Genomic DNA, 24,693 nt, shown 5'->3' on the forward strand with positions numbered 1-24,693 from the left:
TATTTTCTTAATTGTCCTTCAATTTTAGAAAACCGAGGAAAAAAATACAACTGTACACCCTTTTATTTGAAAAGTACAAAATGTCTAAATATCCTCTTTACCTTGGCATGTGACAAAAGAAATATTCAAATCTTCACAATTTTGCTTAAAAATGTCAAATTATGACAAAAATAATGAATACCTGTTTGGATTGATTTGTTGTCCAACAGCTAGACATTTCTAAAAAGTAGTGTACAGACTGAAAAAACATTTTTATTCCACTTTTTCAACCAATGGTCTACAAATGTAGCAGTTATACAGCACATTTTAAGTAGTAGTGCTTTGAAGCCATACTCAGTCATGCATTCACACACCAGTGCAGGTGGAGCTGCCAAGTAAGGTGCTGCCTTGCCATCAAGAAGAAACGGGTTCATCGTTCTGCTCACTAAACACACTTTGGCATGTGGTGGGGTTGTGGCCGCACCACCAAACCTGCAATTAGGGGCAACCTACTCTTCTCCTGAACCCACGATCCCCACAGTATAATTAAAGTCTGTCTACAAATGAAAAGCAGAGGTTTCGGTACCGCTGGCAGGATATCGCTTGATATACAGAAGCACACAGCCCCTTGTGCTTTAGCTCAATTAACATTTTCTGAACTTAGTCCAATACAGAAAGTAGCTATCAGACCTTTAAATACTCCAGTGGTCTGTTAAGAGTAATGAGTGTCATTTAAAAACAAAGATGCTCTTTTTGCTACACAGAAAAGAACTCAGAAGATGGAAGAGCCCATAATTTTTGTCTTTAGAAAGAAAAGAGAAAAGATTTGCATTACAAAATATGCAGCAGTGTAAAGGAAGCCATGTGTTTGATTGCCAGAGTAAATAGATAAGATATAAGGGAGAATATTGCATTTTGAGGGGAAGTCATTTCTTGATCACTTCCTCTTTCAGCTTGTCGGCAAGGTGCTTTCTCTTCTCCAGCCTCTTTCTTTCCTCAGCAGATATCTCCTGTGAGAAGAGACCAGACCAGGAAGCAGTCAATACTCACCAGCAAAATAGGGAAAGTGGAAAAAGCAGCGAGAAAGGCGACTAAAATACAACCAAGCACATGTGTCTACATACAGTACACAAGCAAGAAAACTAAACACAGGCAGCTAGTACTGGAAACATTGGCATAGTAACTTTGAGGTAAACAAGGTGCTGTCAGAGAATCGCATCTAATAAGGAATAGGAACCGAGTCAAGATCGATGATTTCAGTCAACACAAATCAAGATCTGATTCTCTTCAGTTTGTGGCAATAAAATTATTAATTTAGGGGGGAAAAAGATGCAGACCTTTAGTTGGTGATAATGAAGGGAATGATTACTACAAAGCAAAAGCAGATGAACACAAGACATGAACAAGTACAGTTGTTAACATCAGAGGCAGCTGATGGATCACCTTCTGACTGGAGGAGTGCTGTGCTGGAGAAGCACAGTGAGGAGTAGGTGGAGGAGGAGGAGAAGGAGGATGAGGAGGGGAACAGGCCCCATTTCTCTGGGACTGACCCACTGCCTCCTAACAGGCCAGTCCAGAGCAGACACAAGTGGAAGTGGGTGGAAATGAAGAACAAGAAAAAGAAGCAAATAAAACAAGTTGGAAGGGGAAAAAAAACAAGAAGACAAAAAAATTTAATGTAGGTTTAAGAAAATCAGGCGAAATTTGGATAACTGGTCCTGGGTGAGGCATAATTCATAACCAGCGTCAAACTTAAATTTCTAATCTCTAAAGATAACTTTGAAGAACTTTAATAAGCCACTATGAGTATTAATGCATGAATGTGTGTCTAATCAAAAACAATGTATTCACTTCAACACAACTACTGCAAATCCCTGTTTCAACAGATAGAATTTGTGCCAAACTGCCTGCAGCAGCAGTTGGTTTATGAAGTGAGGTATGGAGAAGGAGGCGAGGACCTGCATTTACCGGGGTAGTGCTGGGTGCTGGTGTGGGACTGCTGGGTGCCTCCTCCGGCAAGGACGATTGCTTGGTTTTCTGCTGCTCTTTTCGGAGCGCGTGCAGCTTGTCCCTCTGCTGACGCAGATATGCCGCCCTCTGCTGGAGCTGCTCCTGCTGTGATACTGATAACTCCTGCAGAGAAACGCAGGTGAAGCTCAATTATTATATTTCAACAGCAATTACAGCTGCTCTCCTATCTCCCAAACTGCTTCCACAGTACATCTGCACATTTGATTTGGCACAGACTTTTACACCTCCTGACACAATCCTCACATTTATCCAGGCTTGGGACTGTTACTAGTCATTCTAGCATGCGGAGCTTTAGTCTCCTCCCAGTTTCAAACTGGCAATCTCTCACACATGAGGCATAAAGGCATGTAAACTTGTTATTGTCAAGTCTCTACATTTCTTTCAATCTCTTAGTTACACCCACTGCATGTTTGTTGAGTCCTTTTTAAAAACACCAAAATCAAAACATGTAATCTGCAACATTAGTAATACTACTGATGCTGCTCGTTTACATGACTTCCAGCATTAAAAATGTATCTCATCTGACTATGTGGGTTGGCTGTAGCTCAGGAGATAACGCAGGTCACCTACTAATCTGAAGATTGGTGGTCACATTCACAACAAGACCTTACAAAGCATTGGTGAAATCACCGACAACACCTGTCTGTCTTTTATATACAGTCTATGCATTGGTGTTCCTCCCTTAAATTAATGCAGGTCATAATTTGTATTGTATTATGATTATCTGTATCTGTATCTATTGTACATATTTATGTTAGGTAGGGAAGTAAAAAAATATCTGTATTTTATTTTGTTTTCTTTCAGTAATAGGTAATTCAGTTGTTTAAAACTAAATAATTGTTGTCTACCTAAAAGGAAATATTAAACCCTTCTGTTTAGAGTGCAATTGTGCTTTGGCACTGATCTTTCCTTCAGAGTGAGGATGAGGCAAATCGCTTTTTATGTTATGCGCAGATTTCCTGTAATCTATGGGGTACGTCAGCAGTCTCACAGACTCACAGTATATGGCTTAGAGAAGCCAGCCTCCCTATGTGCTTCCTCCAGCCACGCCTCGCTTGTAGTCTGGCTGCTGCTGCTCTGCTGCCCGGCATGAGGACTTCTGCTGATGGAGGGCTCACCAGACTTCACAGGAGCTCTCACAGCTGGCAGAACTCGGGATCCCACAGCATCACTACCACGATCTGTGGGCACATACACAAATGACTTTGATGAGCTGCCACTCTCGTGTTGGTTGTGTGTTTAAAATAAAACAAAAGATTAAAAAGCTTCACATGTTATCTGCAACATTAGTAATACTACTGATGCTGCTCGTTTACATGATTTCCAGTAATAAAAATGTTTCTCATCTGACTATGTGGGTTGTCTGTAGCTCAGGAGATCAAGAATAATGTGGTATAGTGGGGTAATTTTATATAACAAGAGGAAAGAAAGAGTTCAGTTGGTCGCAAAGTGTTTGTCTTCTCTTCTAACTTACCTGTTGTGGGTTTAGAGGAGCTACTCCTCTCAGCACCACCTCCTGTAGCAGCTGTCTTGCTCCCTTCTTTTCTAACTGGGTTACTGTTGACCTACAGGTGGGGATATGGGTGATGGAAAGAATGAATGAACATTTAAACTGTCTCCAAATAATGTGCAAAATCCACAAAGCACAAACACTTCAAAGCTGCTTAATGATCCAATAATTAGGCTGGTATTTATATCTGTTAAGAGCAGAGGTCTACTAGGCATTTTCGTTTTACCAGCATTTTCTCTCTGTTAGCTATCACAGACACAGCTGGACGGGCATTACTGTATTTCTAGTTAGTAAACTGCAGTGTACTTATTAATACATCCCTGATTAAAATCTTACTGCATGGATGGTTCAACTTTATACTGTGTTTTTCCAGTTACCAGTGTGGTGTGCTGATCATTAACCCATGCTTTCACCTTGGTGAAATTTAAATAGCACATTAATAAAAAAGTGATTTCAAGGTTAAAGGGGACTTCACAATAAGAATTGAGCTCAGGCACTCAATGGAAAAGTAGTTAGTGAGATTATGTGAGATAAAGTCCAACAAAAGGTAACACTGGCATGCACAAGAAGCCTCACTAAGATGCACCATTTGGCTGGTTCACAGGTCTTATTTAACTCATAGTGCTCATGATGCCTCACCTTGGCAGGGCTGATGTGTTGGCTGAGGGCGGAGGAGGTATTCTTGGCTTCATCACACTCTGCCATTAGCTTACTAGAGCAGCCACTGGAGGTGGAACCAACCTCTTTCTCTAATAGCAGCCTCCTGGACATTTCCTCATCATACTCCTCTTTTGACTTTCTACACAGGAATAAGCAGGAGAGAAAAAAAAGAAAGAAAGAGTTCAACATAAGCCTAGGACCAACTAACTGTTTAAACTTCACTATTTCAGCCCTGTTGCAAAGCCTTTGGTCAAGAGCCCTCTCGAAGGGGTTCACAGTATGTTCAGTAGTTCTGGTGTGATAAGAGCATTGACAATTTAGAGGTAAGCCTGTTCTATTGTCCAGTTAGCCCTTGGCTGACAGCACCAGTAGAAACTAGAAAAAGACAGCCACGTCAGGGATTTCCATGTGGTAACCCCGTTTTGCCCCAACCAGCTCCCAGGCATCACCCGGGAATCACAGTCAGATCCTTTAATTTGATTTATTTAATAGCCTAAATTGTCTCAGTGGAGACTGCTGCAAAGCATTTACAAGTAGGTGTATGGAAACACAGAGATACTGTGACTGGAACTGTGCCTAGTCATAAATCCTGTGAGGATTTTTATAGGTTGATTTTGACAGAACATAGATACATTTGAACTGTTGAGGATAAAACAATTAAACATAAACTTGCAGAATTAATACTAGTTTAAGACCCGTCATCAAAATAAGCGTCAGCTTCAGTGATGCAGTTCCAATCAGAAATTACGTAAAACAATTCCTTTATGATGCCACTTATATAGAAGAAACTATTGATAACCTGGAGAGGAGTAGGGGCAGCATAGTGGACCGCTGATAAGGTTCCCTGGTATGACAAAAGGGATGAAACCATCGTTTTTCTCAGCTGCTTGTTTAGTGTCAATCCCTCCAACCTAAATTAGCTGGATCCTAAGGAGCTTAACTGTGGTCCCATTAGACTCGGTGTGTTCTACTTGGCCAGGCACTCAATAGCAAAATCCCATTAGAGAAGAGTGATAGGAGCTTCGGGAAGCCTTCAGGAAGTGCAATGGATGCATAAAGAAAATGTGGAAATTTCTTAATGGTATAGTGAGGAACAAAAGCCTCATATCTACTATAAAATTAACTGAATTACCTGAAAAATAAAATTAGTAAACACCTACTGACTAATGTAAATGTGAAATTTCAGCCTAAATACAAAGAAAAAGAATCTATTCAGTTAGGAATAATTGAGAAAAAAAATGGGGATTTAACTTCCTGTCAGAGTTGTTAAGCAAATACATTCCTAATTAATGTTAACTTGGAATACAAATAAATAGAGCAGCACTTTTTTATTCTGTTGTAGAAATGATCAAAAACTGTTTCCATGAAATTCCCGTCAGAGACTGTTCAAAATCTGGCTCATAGGACTTCTAAAATATCCTTTCAACAGATGTGCCATAAAAACACGAAGAGCCACAGCATTTAAAAAAAAAACATTAGAGTGCTCTTAAGGTGGCACAGTGAACTGTGAGGATGTTTCTAAGAAAGGGTGAATGAGATGTCAGGTTCAACAGAACTAGTGATGGTCCACAGTCAGTAAAAAACTATGTGGGGAAAGATAGTTGAGCAGGTACTGGCTCGTTTTGGCATTCACTGATTGATTCACCTGTGAAACAAACTAACTGAACCAGACACTCAATAAAGATTTTCTTACAGTCACATATTGAAATATCAACAATCCTAAATCTTCAAATCGGCCATTCGAATAGCTTTACACAACAACTAAAAGTTTATTTTTGGGACACCAGTAAATGTTATGTCAAACACTGAAGGAGTCAGATACCGCAAGAATGACAGAGCGACTTACTTAAGAACCTCCTGCAGGATTTTCATCTCTTGCTGTTGCAACTCTGTCATGACGTCCACACCATCAGTCAGACACTCTGGGAGGGCCCCTACACACACGAAGACATTTAACCTACAGCTGAGCATTTGGCTCTGCAAGTTTGTGTTTGGATTTGCTTTACATGTTAATCCAGCCTACCGTTCCTTTCTTTAATGACCCTGAGGGCTTGGAGCTGCAGCTCCATATTCTTGTGAACCATCAATGAGCGAAAGATCTGGAAGTCATCTGTAGCCAGAACTGGCTGGAATACTGCCTGAAGAACAAAAAAACCAACATCAGTGACGTAGTCCGTTCACAGGTTGTAGTAATGTGTGAAATAGTTGTTGTTTTCATTGACTGGCTTTATTGAACAAACTACTGAGAATTATTATGTATTGAGAAGACAATGAGGCAATGTCAATGTCATATCCAAGACGAATTTAAACTCTGAACAATGCAGGAGGAGAAGCAATTCTTGTGAAAATGAAAATTTTCCATAAAACAACCAATATCACCCTGACCTTAAACATAATTTGGGTGAAGGCTCATCAGGTGATCACTTTGTGCAAGTTTAGTTTATTAAATACTGCCATGGAAGAGTAGCGTGTCCTGTTGATCATGGACAAACCTTACTGGGCCTTCAGTCCAATAAAAACTATGTAAAAAGTTTGTGTTCATATCACATGATAATGAAGACTGAGTGTGTGCTTATAGAAGAGACACGAGTGTAAAATTCAAATTATATTCTGCATCAAAATCTATTCAATTAGACTTTTTTTTTTCTTCACAATTCCAATGTCGTCCAACTGATCACTGCCAGTGGTAATCCATGAACATGGTCTATATTTTTGGACATTTTTGCTTTAGTTCTGGCAACTCATCAGTTTCACCAAAACAGTTTCAGTCTCTCATAAACACACACAAAAAAAACTATATTGTGAAGTATTTGACTCAATAACTAAACACAGAGGAAGACTGAAAACACAGTGACTCCTAATGAAGTGCAGCTTGAAGATGATTTCTTTTGATAAGTCTGCTTTGTGTAATAAACATTCAGACACAGTATAACACTTCATGGTGCTAAGGTTGTAGTATTTACAGAGGACTTACATTAATCTAAACTAATGTGATAAAATGGAAACAACCGTTTAACCCTTCCTTAATTGATGGCTCAATTCAGAACTAAAAAATGTGTTTTCTGAGGAAAAAGCTCAGTTTGACTATGTTTACAGCAACAGATAAAAAAAGCAGAAACAAAAGACAAACATCTCAAACTAATTAGGTTATTTGGCAACAGGATAAGTAACAGAATGAGTATAAAAACAGTGCATTAGTGATACCAAATCTTTTAGAAGTAATGACTGCAGAGATTCTGCAGTCTGTATAAAAGGGCTAGAGCAAATGTTCAGAAATACATTTGCAAAGAGTTTTCATCATTTTGATATTTAAAACGGCTAAAGATTCAGAAAATCTGGAAAATGACCATGATTTCAGGATTTCAGGAGGGAATATCAGCATGGGATCAGGAATAATTCCAAAACAAACACTGTCAGATCACAACTTGCATTGATAAATGCAGCTTAAAATTATCATGCAAAGACAAAATGTACCTACACAAATCCAGAAACACTTATCTGGATGCTAAGCTCATTTAAGGTAAACTAGGGGACAATAAAAAAAAACAAAAAAACAAAAACACTGCCCTCTGGGTTTTGAAGTTCATTTTGGAATTTATAGATGTATAGATGTATGTATAGATGCTATGCCTTCAGCCAAAAGAGAAAGAATCATTTAACTTAGTGCACAGTTCAATCGCCAGTATCCATGGTGGTGTAGGGGTGAATGAGTTTGCATCTGTAAAAGCACAATATATATACAGGCTTTGCTTATTTCAGTAAGACAATGTCAACCAAACTCAGCATCTGAAAAGTAGTAAGTACCTGACATGTCAAGACCTGTCAGCTATTGAAAACATCTGATGAACTATGCAGCAAAAAACACAGCAAAGACGGCCTTAGACAGCTGGAATGTTGTATAACGCAAGACTGTGAATGTTTCAACTTAAATGGAAACCCCTCCAAACTCATTTTTTAAAAACGTGTTGTTGGCATCAAGCAGTGGGCTTGATGCCAGCAACACTGGGCTTATGTAAGCAAATCCTATCCCCGATTCTCAATTCAGGTTAGCTGGCAGGATGACAGTGGTGTGCAAGCAGGAAGCTTAGAGTACCTCCAGAGCTTTAGACTTGGCAAAGGGAGAAGTACACGCATCCAAAAACTGCTGCTCGTTGATGCCAACCTCCTGCATGTAATTCTCCAACAGCTTCTCCACCTACGAAAGCAAAGCAGCTCACACCAGTCCATTCTGACGAGTCAGCAATATGAAACTACTACTGACTGATGCTGATGAGGCAATGCACGACATTAGCCAGATTGTAGTAATCACAATTGAACTCACCAATTTCTTATACTGCTCGTGGATTTCTGTGTATGCCAACTTATTCTCATCTTCGTCGTCAAAAACTGAAATATTGAAAACACACAGTTGACAGAAATGAATTGTGTCCACGGAAATATTTTATAGACTTAGCTAGATGCACTGACTTTAGCACGCAGAAAAGTTAAACATGTAAAACCTGTTTATAGGTCCGCTTATATGCAGATGTTTGTTGTATTTGGTGTCGTTGTTTACGCTCGTATCATATGTAAATGTACAGGAGGAGAAAGTCTAGTACTAAACTTGAGTGGATAGACTATCAGACAGCATCGCTGTTACACGTTAGCGTTAGCTTAGCCGCAGCGCTAACGGTGCACAGCTCCAGAGAGGCTCAGTCTCAGACTAAAATCACCTCATAACCCGTTTTTACCTGTGCATTTGTTTTCCAAAAAGTCCGTTACAGGAACGACCCATTCGGGACTTCCAAGGTAGCCAACGATGCTTTCTAAAACCCATTCACTGTCGTCCTCAGCCATGTTGGTCGTAGCTGGCGGGCGTAAGCAGCAGCAACAACAACAAAGGCAGCAGCGGCAGCCCTGACACAGTGTTGTTCTTCAGGTCGGCGCGTGCAGCACAGCTCACACAGATGGGAAAACACATCTGGTTTATCGTCCCTCATTAACTAGTCCGCATGAGTCTCGGAGGCTGCTTTTTCCGTTCTGGACAAGGTGAGAAATGCGCAGTCATGAATTTGAGAATGGTGAGTGGTGACGCCTAATTGGTTGCTAAGGTAACCATTACGTCAGTCAGCTGCTCCTTCTGCCTGGACGAAGCAGAGCCCTCCACTGGCACCGAGACGGAGAAGCCGCTAAAGTAAGCATTAAAAACTCCCCACAGTCCCAAACCTGCAGTTGCTGGAAATATCACAAAAACAAGATAAAACAAAAGTTAATTCTGCATCGTTCGCTCATTGTATATAGATTACTGAGTCTTTTGTTTGTACTTTTTGTTACCATTTAGCGTGTGCTATCTCAAAAAGCAATGTATGGTGAACCAAACGTTTTCAGATTCTACTCCCTTTATTTGTTGTTTTTATGCTTCACATAAAAATGAAATTACATATAGTAGAAATATAAGTTAAAATGAAATAAATAGTATGAGTGTTAAATATTTAAAAATATTACTATGCAGAAATCTCGAGTAACCCCTCATTTCTTTATATTATGCTGGGAATCAGCCTTTACTATTCTCTTTTTTTGAAGGTCTGATGATGGAATTAATTTGTCCTCCTGTTCTCTTGCACATTTTGCCAACTTATGTCATGTTTTCAGCCACTAGCAGTTTGGGAAATACATTGATCATCCAAAAAATACTCTTTTGTGTTGATCAAACTATGTTATCTTTGGGAATTTTCATAGATTTAAAGAAATGGGAACAAATGATGAACCTTTGCAACAGGCTAGTGGTAACAAAACAACTTAAATTGGTTCTTTGTATGTTGTCTGTCTACAACAGAGGTTTAAGTGGCTTAAGAAACAACAACAACAATGACAAAAATGTTCCTTTGAAAATAATCGGGTACAAGGATTTGAAACGAGTGAGAAAAAAAAGCCAGTGCAAAAAGAAGAACTATGACTCAAGACCACTTTAACAATTAGACGAATGTCTGGCTCCTTGGAAGCAAAATATAAAGAAATGAGAGTTGACTCAAGACTTTTGCACATTACTGTACGTAGATTATGTTTTAAGTTGGCCGTGGTACTAATTTTAATCTCACATTAGCTTCATCCTGTGGCAAATCTAATTATTATGGTATAATGGTAAATATGATTGCAATTATTAAATATGATTATGATGATTATTGTTATTCGCCATCCTGTGGTAAGGCTCCTTTGATTGTCCATTCTGGTTACACAGGGCCTTGTCTGTGTAACCTGAATGTGCAGCGATGTACTAAGGATTAACTTCTGAGGTAAACCACTTTACTTAACGAAAGCCAGATCACTAAACAGACACACATACACACACAAACGCACAGAGAAACATAAGCTAAGATGCTTATTTTTTATTAATAGTAAAAATCGAGTGATCACATAATTTAGTAGTGCGCATTGACAAGGATATTCAATAAATATACATTCCTTCTGTATCTTTAAAGGTACAAGATTTCATTATTAGCATCATCTCAAGAAAGGCTCATAGCTACTGTGCACAGCTCATAAAGGCAAGGCATGCAAGCAGCAGTCATGCCGAAAAAACATACTAAAGGTAGGCAACATTTAAAAAGCTTTACAGGCAGTATTTGAAATGTATCTCTCGGTAATAGTGCTTTGTTTTGCTAAAATAAGCAGTTCTGCCCTTCTGTGTACAAGAAAAATATGATCTGTTACAGAGTTTTCACTAAAAAATGAACATTTCGCTGGAGCAATGGACAGGCAGACAACACACAATTCAGAAACATTCCAGTTTGTTTTTTTGTTTTTTTTAAATTTTGCTCTGACTCTATAAGTTGCATGTAGCAGATTTTAAACCACTTAAATCTTGGCATCTGTGTACTCTGTACTGTGTACAGAGCTGAAATAATCCCCACTGTAACTGGAAAAAGATTTGTTTTCCAAAACAGAATAGTTACAAAACACAAAAACCATAAAAAACCTGGGCAGAATGCAGTACCAGCGTTACCGCCCTCCCCATATGACAATCATAGATTATAGCAGCGTATAGTAGTGAATCTGACTCCAGGTCAGCTGGCAGATAAGCATTACAGTGTGGTGACACAGTGCTTTACACATAGATATTATTATTGTCATAATCTCAAAGTCTACTCACTTGGTATGGAGAAGTTATGCTACAAATAAAAAACGACTGTATTTGTCATTTAAGGATACTTTTATGAAGTAATTATTATAGATAGATACGTGGCTGTGTCTTGCACAGAAAGGTATAGGTTCTTAGGGTACATATAAGTAGTAAAAAAAATTTCTTTGCTTTTCAGAATGAAATAAATTTTTTAATGGTATTACTATTGTTTATAGTTTATACATTCTGGTGTGAAAGAATCGCTCTCAGGATAGAGTCAGTTAAGTGTTATCTGATAAAACACACACATGCTCATGGAACTGCCTGTTATGCATGTTACACGTGCATAAAATCAGCAGATGTGAACCAACATGTTGCTTGATCAAGGCTGAATTTTTCATTTAACATTTAATAGCAACTTTTAAGTGAAAGCAAGTAACTTGCCTCGTGACATCCACTAGATGGCAACAGCTACCCAAGTTTCAACTGACTCGATATTGGCCAACAAACATTTGAAATCCCAAGCCCCTGAAATGAAGAAAACTGGACTTCCTTTTGATCCATGTGCCAATTTAAAAAGATCCAGCTGCCTTCACGTAACATGCTTAGGACTACCACGGCGTGGATGACTGAGAACCTCGACAGAGATTCGTTTTTCAAATGGTACACAGCCTGAAAAATTACCAAACCCGAGATATTGTTTTAGGGATGGAACTAACGTTTTGTTTTCATTGCTGATTAAATTGCTAATATCTTTATTAGTTGGATCAAGAAACGTCACCTCATATATTAATGATAGAAAATTACTGTTTATGTAATTAATACATTATCAGAAGACTTGTCAATTAATTCTCTCCTGAAATCAGACGTAACACTGATGACGCATGTGGCGCTGTCATGTTAAACACTCCATAGCAACACATATATACATTTTAGACACAGACATCCCTACGATTTTCTCTCTGGTGGTGTTTTTGACTTTACTCAGTTAATGGCTTTGAAAGTTGAAAAAAAACCCTTCTGTATTATTATAAATCCCACAAGAATCATTTCTAAAGGTTACACTTGTAGCAAAGAGTGTGTAAACATGCAATCATTCGAAATGCAAATAAATGTTGCTTCAAGCTTTCAGTCAAGTATAAACTAAAGATGCTAGATTTGTAGCTCTATCTCCACAAGATAAAGGGAATATATATTCTGTCACAGGCATGACATTACAGGCCAACATGTCCTTGAGGTTAAAATACAGCAACTGCCTCTGTCAAGCTCTGTTAAAAATTCATTGTATTGATTTGGTTGACAGCAGAGACCCTCTGGCCCCTTTCGTCTTAACGCTACTCCAGTATGTGTTCAATAAGTCACAATGCTGGGTTTGAAAGGATACTACAGATATCCATGCAATCCACCTCTAATCCCAGGATTTGTTTATGGTTATCAATAATGATCTTTTAAGACCCTTCTGGATCATTAGCTCCCCCTCCTTCCACCATAAAAAACCACAGCTTGCTTTATTGAAAGTAGTGGCTGATGGAGGATGCTAAGCCATCAAATGCATCATCTAATTCAGTCATACAGTGGAACAATGCACCCATATTCATACTTCTGGAAATGGAAATAAAACATGGTGGACATGGTTTGAGCAATCCCTTAAAAGGCCCACTTCATCAGCTTTTTTTTCTAAAACAACTAATGCTTACAATTAGAGATCAATACATTACTTGGCTCAGCCACATGAAGCTGTTTGTTTCCAGGAAGCCGATTAAACTTTTATTTCAGTCTCTGCTTAATTGTTGTTTTTAAGAATTTTGCAATTTAAATAATGTTCTGGTGTGAGTGAATACTATGGGAAAAGCATAAACCTGTTTACTTTAGGCTAACATATTCAAGACCATTGAGAGCACAGAGGCAGTTAGAGATCTGCAACAGCTTAAGGTGTGTGGTAACCTGTGTGTGGTGAATTCTGAATGCCAGATGTAGCGACTGTAGCTACATATGCTAACATGCCTCCTGCCTCTTCACATGCAGCTGTTATCCCTCCTTTTAAAGGGTGATTAATTATGAATGTTAGCTTAAGTGACATACAATATTTAGGCAATCAGTACAATTTATTTCCTTTCCTGGGAGATCTAAACAAGGACAAAAAAATAATATATAAGTTGTAAGGTTGTAAAATATTATTAGCCTATTAATCAGAATTCTAAACCAAAATGATTTGGTTTCATTTGTAAAGAATCAAAAGTGCCAGCCTGCTGTGGAGCATTTACTTTCCTTCCTGAGTTCTTCCTTTTATCAAGTCCTGCAAACCAGATACCTAAATTTGAAAAGTGTCTTTCTATAAAATCACAATAATAAACTGCTACAAAGACCCAGTGTTGGAAGTCCATTGCCACTGGAGGAAAGAAGTTCTTCAAACATGATTTTTGTGGTCACACAAATCCATTGGCGATCTCTCTGCCACCACTGCTCTCAGCGGACTGACTGGGTACTTCCATTGGATTGTCGGCGTTACCTTTTATTTCTACCTGTTTTTGGTCAAAGCGACTCATTTTCATTTGACTCCTCTCTTGGTAGTTGTCCATAACTGGCACTAACCCACTAGCAGTGCCTTGTCGAGTAAGTTTGCTCAGTCTGTCGTTACGGTGCCTTGTTTCGTCCGGTGTCTGTCCAACAACTTTGTGATGATTTCTTGGTAGTATAGATCCTTTATTATGCTGCCCTTTCTGAATAGGCAGTGGTCCATCGCGTAGCTGGCTGGCTTTGAGTAACACCATTGGTTTGATCTGGTGCTTGTTGCAAACCAGGAATTTATTAGCCTGCAGGGGGATGGTGTACTGTGAAAACCAGTCCCGCTCAAACGCAGCCTGTAACTGCTCCACGACGGTGAAGTTCCTGTCGTCGATATCTTCTAGCTTACTGATCACAAGGCCTGCTCCTGCATTAAAGGTAAATTCATCCCCCTCCCAGTCAAGATTACCTGTCAGGAAATAGACCACAGTGAGAAACACAAATGACATCGCAGTTTTGGGTAACTTGTAGATGGAACTGAAGAACTGAAAAGCATATCTGAGTTTATAGACTGTAAATCAAAGTGGAAATTGTACCGATGAACTCATTTGCAACTGAACAGTGATGATTGATATAACTTGTGGGTTTTAGGTCTGTATATTCAACCTGCATTCTCTTCACTTTCCAGCAGGGAGAGTCTCCTTGAGTGGGGTGATATGTGACAGGAGCAGCATGAGGGTAAGGTAAAGGAAGGTTTACATAGCAGTAGTGAGAACTGCTATAGTTTGAAGAGAGTGGCACAAATAAAAAGGCAGGAGGCAAAAGATTAGAAATGAGTACATCACCTAGACAACAAATTAGACACTTCCCTGAATATAGACGAAGTGTACAAAAAGGGGCAAAGTCACCTCGTTTTGTTAAGAAAACTGCATCTTTAGTACAATGCTGCAGATGTTCTATCAGTCTGTGGTGGCAAGTGTGCTGTTCTGTGCTGCAGCCTGCTGGTGAGGCAGCATCAGGAACAAGGAGGCAAGAAGGCTAGAGGAAAGCTGGCTCTGTTATTGGAGCCAGACTGGACATGCTGAAGGAGGTGGAGGAAGGATACACACTAAAGATGTTAGAAGCCATCCTGAACAACTCTGAACACCTACATTATAAAATCTTTATGGAACAAAAAAACATCCGTCAGGCTTTTCAGTTCTTATACAAATAGCAGATGAGCTATGTCAGACATGAATTTCCCTCTTGGATCAAAAAAGTTATTCTTATTTTTATACTTATCAGAGGGAAGTTAGGGAGGCAAGGTTGAGATGATTTGTATAGTGCAGAAGAGTGATAGTGAATATACTAGAGAAAGGATGCTGAAGATGGAGCTGCCAGGCAGGAGGAAAAGAGGAAGACCACACAGGAGGTTCATGGATGTGGTGAAGGAGGACATGCAGAGGGCTGGAGCGATAGAAGAGGATGGTAGGGATAGGGTGAGATGGCGGCAATGGTGACCACTAAAGGGAGCATCTCAAAGAAAAGGTTGTTCATTTTGTAACGTGTGCTCCCGTAGTAAGTAGAACAGGCAGCAAAGCAGGATAATCTTCGCTAAGTTTGGTTACCAGTATGGTGATGGTCAAAACACTCAAGTCGAGAGTTCAAAACAGGACTACACAAATCAATTTTGTTGATGATACAGTGGCTACATTAGGTTTTTATATTCAGTCGATGGGTGCCACGGACTTTCCTGTCTTGGATGCTCACTGTCTGGTTATTGTTTTCCATAAAAATGGATCAACATCCAGATTTTGGAGATGATTTAGCTGAATTTCAGAGACTGGACCACATGCCTCAAACACTGTTCATACTTGCACCATACGTACATTTGCTCTAGTTTTGTGCAACACCCTCCCTCCTGCCTCTAGCAAAGGTCTCAGGTGAACTTGCCAGGGTTACGAGATGCAGCAGATCCTCAGCGAGGCTTTCCCCAAATCACAGTGTCTGGCCTAGCTTGTTGCTTCATTATCACTAAATTATTTTAATTTGTATTTAGGGTTGTTTTCCTGGTTAGTGATAAAGCTTAAACAAATGAAGCACACATATAATTAACCTCTGAACATCTGATTATAGTGTTTTTGACCTTAGAGTGCCAGTACAGTCATTTCCCCTTGTATATTTTTTTCATCTGTGTTAGGCAAATTTCCTCATCATATTGATCTTTTATTCTCACAGTCAGAACGAAAACAAAAGAGGAAGTATTCCTTTAGGTCCACTAAAAATAGGTCACAGGCATAAAGTGAGCAGACATATAGGCCACAGTCATAAAGTCTAGTCGATGAGCTCACCTAAATAAATGGCTCTGTCTGTAACCATAAACCTGTTGTGGTTTATTCCTTCGAGACTGACATCCCTCTGGCCCCTGGGGTTGAAGAATTTCTGCACACACGTACACACACATGCACAGTTATGCAGTGAGCTTTGATAAAGAGTATCTGTAGAGATGAAAATAGTGCATTTGGCCCTGAACTTACAGCTTCTAGTGAGCAGTTGGCCTGCTCCATGCACAGACTCCTCAGGGACCAGATGAAGTTGAAAGTTAGCGGATGAGTCTTTTCCGAGCAACTTATCAGCAGACGGACTCGTACATTCCTCAGGATCAGAGCCTCTCTTATAAGGCTGTCGATACGCGACCAGTACCTTGGCACAGATACAAATACACGCAGAATTAGGCATGCAGCTGGTCCGGCACATACGCAGTTTAAACACTGCACTCAAGCCACTGGTGATAAATGCCTGCCAAGTCACTGTGCGGCAGCATATTTGCTCTAACCTGCTGGTGTTTCTGCCGATGAGGGGCAGGTAATCAGTAATGGAGATATATATGAAATGGTTGGCTTCTTGGATGACCCTGGCAATAGCTTCCAGATCACTGCTGCGATGTTTGGGAATGAAAACATCCGGTGAGCTCTGTCAACAGAGAATTAGGGAATGTTGGTGTTGCGTACTCCTCTTTAAAGATACACACAACAGTGATCACAAGAGTATTGTGTAAACAGATAATTATTACCACAGGAATCTTCGTAAACTAGAGTTGCCACTGTGATCATTAAAGCTGTTATAATCATAATAACTGACTGAGCTTTCCTCGTTATTATCATTGTAAATGAGCATCAGGGTTTCTCGTTGTGTGAATAAGAGAGGATTAAAGTTTCAGTTTTAACTTCCTTGCTGACAGGCACTGTACCCTATGAATGATTAACTCAGAGTGTGTGCTTGAGTGTGCTTTTTGTGTTCATTTTAATATTACTGAAATGGACAGCTTAGCCGAATCAACATTTTTTTCCTGCTGGATCACCATCACTCTTGTCCAAGAAGATAAGGACACTGAAAGACACAGCATCCTGCAGAGGACTCTATGAAAAATTAACGTTCCCTCTCCTAAGCTGTCGCCACCACTGCAGGCAGCTTTTACACTAATGTGTACTGCACGCACTTATATTTATGTCTAATTTCAGCAAATATGTATTGTAATTTACCAAAAGTTGGTGTTTTGGACTCCAAAAAGTGTGTGTTTGCTACATGAACCAATGAATTAATTCATTTATAATGCAAACTAATACTTTAAATGTTACTTACAGAAACATAGGCCAAGGCTTTTGTGCCATTGATTGTGAGATTCAGTGGCGTGTCTCTGTTGGATACAGCAAATAGGCGCTTGGACCAGAAGGAGGGAATAAAGTCTTTATACTGGAGACCCCAGTAGAGACTGAACACTTTGTGGAGGTCCAGAGCCAGACAGCTGCAGTTGTACACCAACACACCCAGCTCCTTCCTCTAAAAAAACAAACAAAAAAATAAACAAACACATTTTGTAGGGCAAAACAACAATTGAAACCGGCAGCATTTACATAATTAAAGATGTATATCTTCATTTTTGCCTTTAGTTATTTGAATCAGCCTTTGCCTATCATCTCCATCAACATTTACCTTCCAACTAATATTAACCTGTTTTACTGTTTTAACACTTTTATGCATTCATCTACATACACACACATTTCTCTGATATTTCCACGTCAGGCCATATTGTCCGCATGCCTAATTCAATTCCAAGCCTTAGTCTATCCTGACAAAAACAGCAGGGAATGTAAATAGTGAGCCTTTCTGTTCCTGATCTTCTTTTTTGCTCTCAGTACCATTTCAAAGTGGCACTTGTCATTTTTCTGATTCTCACCATGCAGTTCTTGGAGTCACCTTTTCTTTCTGTCATTCTACACAACCCAGCAGTGTTCATATGAGTAAAGCATTTCTAATAAATTCTTCTCTTGCAGCTCATGTGTTACTAAACGCTTGCCATTGTCTTTTTAAAAAAAACGCGAATATATGCACTCCTCAATAGACTAAAAATCTAGTCCATAACCTATTTTCATAGATATCTACAGAAATAAGGAAGGAAAAGAACAATGTCAGTCTGTTTGTTTTGTGGTCTAATTTAAATACAATGTAGCATCAATATAAGCCTGGCTGAGAATGCATCAAACATGCTGACCTGACAAATACTTTTGAATAGTTACCTTGTGCTCCTTGCAGTTCATCTTCCTAAATTAAGGCCCTCACTAACAAACGGTCTCATACTTTAATGAGCTGTCTACCTTTGAAAAACAGATGAAAGATTCTGGATTCTCTATTTTTGGACGCCACCTCCTGCACTCACAAAAACATATACACAGATATAAACTGACTGTGTGCTAACTATTGTTCTCTGTTAGGTACACTTTGCTAGTAACGCTTGGACCTACAGAAACATCTACACAGATATAGTTGAACCCCCTTTTGCCTTCAACAGTTGCTTTAGTTCTTTGTGGCACAGATTCAGCAAGACTGTGGAAGGATTCTTCATTCCTCTTATTCTATATCGACATCGCAGAGCGGCTCGAACTTCAGCAGGTTGTCTTGATCTTATCTACATGCCTAAATGCACTGGGTAGCTGCCATGTGATTGGCTGCAGTAACAAACAGTTAAGAAAGTGTACATAATGAAGTGCCTGGTGAGTGTATATACAGCACTTTCAAAATGTTTTAGGTGTTTAAGTTCTAAAAGAACTTAAGAGTTTTCACACTAAATGTTGGTATGATTCAGTATTTCTTTCTAATTCCTGCATTGAGGCAACTGGTGGCGTGAGCCGATGCAATATAAATAAAATTGAACAGAATGAATTTGTGTACAGTTAGACGAATAAAACTATTTGTGTATTCATTAAAAAACATTCTAGCTTCCCTCTTGGTGCCTATAATATTTGCACAGCACTCTACAAATACATTAAATCAGAATATTCTTGTTTCGTCAACAATGCTGTTTTTAAGCTATACTGGCTCATACCTTGCGAAATGTAAAGTTCGATCCAATAGATCATTACGAGAACTTTACATTAACAATACCAAATTTCGATAATTTGTGTTACTATCCTGCCTCAGAAATCACAGAAGTAAAATTTGGTTGATTTTTCTCCAAAGTCTCTGTAAGTATTTCTGTGGGTATTGTAAAGTATGGTGGCAGTACGGTGGCCAGAGATCTCCAGTCCATGCTGGCACTGCCGATGTAGAAATGTTTCCTGTCGACCACCCAGAAGGAGGAGTGAAGGTTGCCTTTGGTCAGAGCTGCCATGTTAATATAGTGAACCTCAGCATCTAGAGATGGAGAGAAAAGGGAGTTACATGTGAGACATGGAGGAGGATAAAGACAAATCTGCCAGAAGCCATATCAATAGAGACAGGGGATAGGAAAGATGGTGAGAGACTGAAAGACTGAAAATGTGACCAGGGGGAGCAAAGGGCTGAACAGTCAGATCTAAACACAACATAACATCTTATGTGTTATGTCATAACATATAAAGCAATGAAAGTAAGAGCTAGGTGTGATTACTGAGTTTAGTGAGCTCAGTTGAGTTAGCTATTCCAGTTGAGATTTTCAGCTGAATTCCTCTTGCTTTCAGTCCCTGCAGGCTGGACAGCAGAGCCCTGCCCTAGAGGAAACAAACCAGCAAAGCAAGACTGTTACATGAAATCCATGCAGTATAATCAGATACACAGAGTTCAGACTAAGTGCTTACATTTTTTACATTCAAGTACTATCATAAGTGATAAATGTGCTATTTGTGTCCCATTCATTTTTTTCAAAGCACTCGTCTGCAGGCAGCTACTGTAATCTCTATTTTTCTTTTGGAGTCTTATTTAGAAAAATATTTATATGCCTCTTATGGTTTTCCAGTGATGACTACCTCTGATCACTGTAACTATCCAAAAACATGTAACCTTCTGTGCATATTTAGAAGCACAAATTTTACAAACCCACAAACGATGCATGTTATTGCTGTAACACAAAATAAAAAGCAACCTGTTCGACATAATTTACACGCATTCATCTCATGTCATTTAGAAACGAGCAAACTAACAATGTATTACACTTGATATGAAGATTAATTTCCAGTTTCATTAAGTTTTCCTTCTTAAAACTGACCTGAAATCCACCCAGAGTACAAGATACTGTGAGGGACTCCTTTCATTAAGTACCTTTGGTGATACAAGGAAAATTACTCATCCTTCATTAGTTTCTCTTTAGTGATCACTGAACACGCATTACAGGACACAAATGAAGACAGGAGCATTTTAAATAAGAGCTAAAAGCTACAGTTGAGATGCAAATTTGGTCAATTTCAGAATCAGAATCAGAATCAGAATGGGGTTTATTGCCAAATGTTGAGCAGGTTTACAACATTAGGAAATTGCTGCGGTGCTTCAGTGCAAACATAGTGTCATAAATAGCACTTAAATAGACATGGAAAAAAAAAAGTAGGGATAAGAATTAAATAAAAGTAGGGATAAGAATTAAATGGACAAAATTATTGGGCCACACCTCTCAATCTTTGAATTCAGGTCTTCTCAGAAACACAGTATGCCTTAGAAACATTCTTAAAAATGGGTTTATCCTAAAGAGCTCACTGAATTCAAGTATGATACTGATAATAGGGTGCTACAATTGCAGCAAATCAGTCTGTGAAATTTCTTCTCTGCCATATAATTTGCAATCAACTGTAAGTGAAATTTTTGCAAAGTGGAAGTATTTAGGAACAACACAGCAGAGCCATAAAATGGGGCACTAAGTAAAGTTAAATCGGTGGTGCGTAGGGTTTAAAAGTCACCAGTGCTCTGCTGACTCAATACCTGCAAAGTTCCTAACCTACTTTGGCATTAACATCAGCACAAAACTGTGCACTGGGAGCTTCGTGACATGGGCTCTGTTTGCCGAGTAGCTCTTGTAATGTGTAAGTGACCTCGTACCACTATACTGACACAGAGATTTAAAGATGTTTGCCAAGAGTGTAGTGGAAAAAGGTAGATAAATGCAATATTTTCCAATTTTCAATTTTAAGGATTGTTTTTAAAAATGGTTATCTATGTCACCCCTACAACAGACTGGTCCAAATGCAACCCCCCAACCGCAACCTTGAATTGGATAAGGGGAAGAAAATTAATGGATGGCTCTTAAAAATCTATTTCTTTTGACTTAACTTTATTTCTGGGATTTAGTGCATTGTAGACAGACAGGAAATATGTACTAATATAATCAAACGGACCAGACAGACGGGAGACAAGCCAAGGATCCAGGTACAGAATGTTTTCTAGCTCAAAATCTATAAGCTATTGGTTCCCACCCTGTTTGCAGGACTGACAGATATTCTTTTCAGTGATGGTTTGTAAATACCCACACTGTGTCTCCAGGATTATTAGCTTTATGCCTGTTGTAGCCACACAGATGTTCACAATTTGAAGAAGAAAGCAGAGCACTTCCACCTGCATGCAGTGAAGCTTGCCCTTTTACAGAACATTACATTTTAAATTTCATATACAGCATGTTAAATTTTTAATTGAACATGTTGTAAAATTTTTAGGTTGGTGCAGACTGAAAGAGCATTAGCTCCTCTCTGGCCTGAGGGGACTGAAAGGTGCAATCCGTTTCTGACCATCAGCCTTAGGGTTTCATTAATTCTGACATATTCAATTTTTTATGAACCATGTGTTTTGCCAGGCTGTACACACACACACACACACACACACACACACACACACACGATGGTCAATAACATTCATCCAGTCCAATATGAATGTGTAATTATCAGCAGGAAATATTGTACTTTTTCATGATTTGATTTATTGTTTTACTTGTAAATGTTTATCAAACACACTTTCTGTAACAGTCCAAACACATGGCTGATGCTAGGTTAAGTGGTGATTCTAAATAAGATGTGTTTGCCTGTGTGTGTCAGCCCTGTGATGGATTGGTACTCCCATCTCTCACCCAGTGTCAGTGGGGACAAGTTCTAGCCTTCCTAATAACCTGAACTGGAATAGTGGTTAGGAACATGGATGGATGGATATTGCATAAAGCTACACTTCCAGTTCAACAGGATGATTCACAGAACAGAGCATCAGAGCAGCTGATTAGCACCAACTGCATAAACACAGAGTGACTCTAGGAGTAATGGGAGTTGGATAAAAAACAAAATAACATCAGTAACATTTCTGAAAGACGCACAAACATAGATTAAAGCCCATAAATTTAAATAAATGTTGCACAAAGAACAAATACAATGATTAATAATAAAGATATATTCTATCATCACCCCTACAAAACAGAAGTTTTTTGGTTGACACCCTTTACATGTTATGCTTAGGACATTTTGTTAATCTATCAGTAAGCACAATCTCTTTAATCAAAATGATATGTTTAATGCTAAAATATAATTATTGTTGTTATACTTGAATATCAAATTCTGTTTTACAAAAAGCACAGAAAAATATTAAAAAACATTTCTTTGTAATCATCTTGTTTTCTGAAAGAATTTTTCTTTTTAAAGAAAATGTATCCAGTAAATGTATTTAGCAATGCAAGTGTTTAAAAAGGCCGAACAGTCAAATTATTCAATAACCCACAAGATTATAAACACAGCCAACTGCTTAAATTTAAAAATGTAAAACGGACTGAGTACATGTAAAGTAGTAAAAATAAGCTCGCTGATCAACTCTTATAAGCATAAAATCTGATGTTATCACATTTGGATAACATATAATTTACAGTAGCATTTTTCTTTGTGTAAATGTCCTTTTACTTATGAGGTTTAAAATCAGGATCTTGATTTTATTGAACCTTTAATGTGTTTAAGGAACCAACTTTGTCTGTCACCAGTTTATACAGACTAACACAGAGAAAAAGAGAGAGAGAAAACGTCACAGGCATAAAATGTAAATACTACTCTTGCAGAATTAAGTCCCTGTTGATTTGCTCTATTTTTACCTGTCGGGCAGCAGGCTGGAAACTGGATTCATTATCAGAGGAGTTAAGGAGCCACTGCGGGGAAACTATCTCTACGACCCGGATAGCTTGGTTCAGTAGGTTGTACAGCCCTATGGAGAGGGGGAGGTGGGACGTGCTGTTGTTTAAGAAGGAAATGTCTTCTGGGATGTTCTCCACCAGCACGACTCTGTGAAATGGAAAGAAGAACATACATATTTATGTAGGAACTGCTTGATAACAGACGCGCAAAGTCACAAAAGCATCATTTGGATGGTCACAGAACCCTGTTAATGGGAAAATGGATGTGAAATTAATGTGGGGATTATGCTCTTTCACAAAGCAATTATGGGTGCACATCAATGGGAGATCTTGTGGTAGTGAAATAAGGTTATACTCCTTCTCTGTGACAAATTAGCTTACTTCAGCCTTCTTCCTCTCTCTGGATCGTTAGCTTAATGAGAGAAAGATTTTGAGACTACACAGGCCCCTTAGATTCTATTAAGCTTCATTAAATTGTGTACAGGTTGCCTCTGGCAGGGGTTGAGAATAATTGAAGGCTGATATGCAGAGTTGTCAGATATGTAGATTCAATTACAGCTAGTCAGGGAAAAATGACATTTTTTGCTGTATTGTCAGTGGTTTCTATTATACACTACTCCCTGTGTGGTCACATGGTGCATTTAATGTAAAGATCAGCAGTCTGGGGTTAGACTGCATACTATAGCTACAGCAAACAGAATGTATAATGATGTCATGTACAGAGGCAACTCATCCTTTAAATGATCTGATTGAGTGGCACCAGGTTATTTCCTTTTCTTGTAAACCCTTAGCACAAAGTTGAATGATGGGGAAAATGTACTCTGTGATTGTGTTTTTCTTTTGTGTATATATCATCCAGTGACTCAGCAGTTGTCATTTTCAGATATCCTGACAAAAATAATAAAGGCATTAGCACTGGAGTAAACAGACTGAATTAGCTGTGGAAGCCAGGCCTAGATCTGCAGCCACTCAGAACCAAGCCATTACCAAGCTCCACTACTTTCTCTCTGCGTTTCTTTAAAGGCAGACATCGATTTATGACAATTGGATTTCAAAAGAGGGAAATACAAAGAGGGGGAGCGGCTATTTTCCTCGAGGGTAAACAGCTTAGCTATCAATTCGGCTGCACCTAGGTTGATTAAGTCTATGAAATAAATGTTGTCCAGGAAGCTAGCAGAACCACTTCTGCACACGACCTTTATGCACTTAAGTGAGAAAATGGATTAAAGTAAGAATTTGTAAGGTAAATATACTGTTGATTACTTTGGTGGTTTATCCAGGGGGGTGATTAAATGCCGGAAATTACAGGAAGTCAATAACCACAGAGGCCAGGACCAGGGCTCAAACTGCTGACACTGCAGCTGAGAAACAATTCCTCTACTCTCTAAGGCACCAATGCCTTAGAGAATAATGTTATTTTTATGAGTGCCTCCATTCACAGTGGAAACAGAAAAGTGTAAAATAACATGATGTCTGTGAAGGTTCTCAGTCATCCCAGGTCATCGTAGTCAAAGGAGCTTGCAAAGAAAAGCGTCT

The 24,693-nt window shown here is 38.9% G+C and overlaps 2 protein-coding genes across 3 annotated transcripts in view; both read right to left on the bottom strand.

Annotated features, from left to right (window-relative positions):
- Nucleotides 1-232: 232 nt before the first annotated feature.
- Nucleotides 233-9,300, bottom strand: cfap36 (cilia and flagella associated protein 36). 2 transcript variants are annotated; one of them, XM_005727300.1, is made up of 11 exons: nucleotides 8,911-9,300; nucleotides 8,502-8,566; nucleotides 8,274-8,375; nucleotides 6,204-6,318; nucleotides 6,027-6,114; nucleotides 4,160-4,319; nucleotides 3,485-3,575; nucleotides 3,010-3,191; nucleotides 1,948-2,112; nucleotides 1,423-1,539; nucleotides 233-989 (listed from the first exon to the last, which is right to left on the bottom strand). In XM_005727300.1, exons 1-11 carry the CDS (start codon nucleotides 9,014-9,016, stop codon nucleotides 906-908), a joined length of 1,275 nt encoding a protein of 424 aa, XP_005727357.1. In that variant the 5' UTR covers nucleotides 9,017-9,300; the 3' UTR covers nucleotides 233-905. The 2 variants fall into 2 exon arrangements, with proteins under 2 accessions (XP_005727357.1, XP_005727358.1); XM_005727301.1 differs by lacking the exon at nucleotides 1,423-1,539 and having other exon boundaries at nucleotides 8,911-9,298.
- A 1,243-nt stretch (nucleotides 9,301-10,543) lies between these two features.
- LOC102192090 (inactive phospholipase D5) overlaps nucleotides 10,544-24,693 on the bottom strand; it is a 55,346-nt gene continuing 41,196 nt past the window's right edge. Inside the window, exons 3-10 of the mRNA XM_005727302.1 lie at nucleotides 23,119-23,305; nucleotides 19,690-19,789; nucleotides 19,327-19,454; nucleotides 17,406-17,603; nucleotides 16,600-16,736; nucleotides 16,301-16,466; nucleotides 16,115-16,205; nucleotides 10,544-14,253 (exon numbers count right to left, since the gene is read on the bottom strand). Of these exons, the coding sequence (XP_005727359.1) occupies nucleotides 13,706-14,253; nucleotides 16,115-16,205; nucleotides 16,301-16,466; nucleotides 16,600-16,736; nucleotides 17,406-17,603; nucleotides 19,327-19,454; nucleotides 19,690-19,789; nucleotides 23,119-23,305 (1,555 nt within the window). The 3' untranslated portion in view covers nucleotides 10,544-13,705. The remainder of the gene's footprint in view (nucleotides 14,254-16,114; nucleotides 16,206-16,300; nucleotides 16,467-16,599; nucleotides 16,737-17,405; nucleotides 17,604-19,326; nucleotides 19,455-19,689; nucleotides 19,790-23,118; nucleotides 23,306-24,693) is intronic.

The sequence above is a fragment of the Pundamilia nyererei genome, unplaced genomic scaffold, assembly GCF_000239375.1.
Source record: "Pundamilia nyererei isolate P.nyererei 1_Seehausen unplaced genomic scaffold, PunNye1.0 scaffold00024, whole genome shotgun sequence".
Classification (NCBI taxonomy): Eukaryota; Metazoa; Chordata; class Actinopteri; order Cichliformes; family Cichlidae; genus Pundamilia; species Pundamilia nyererei.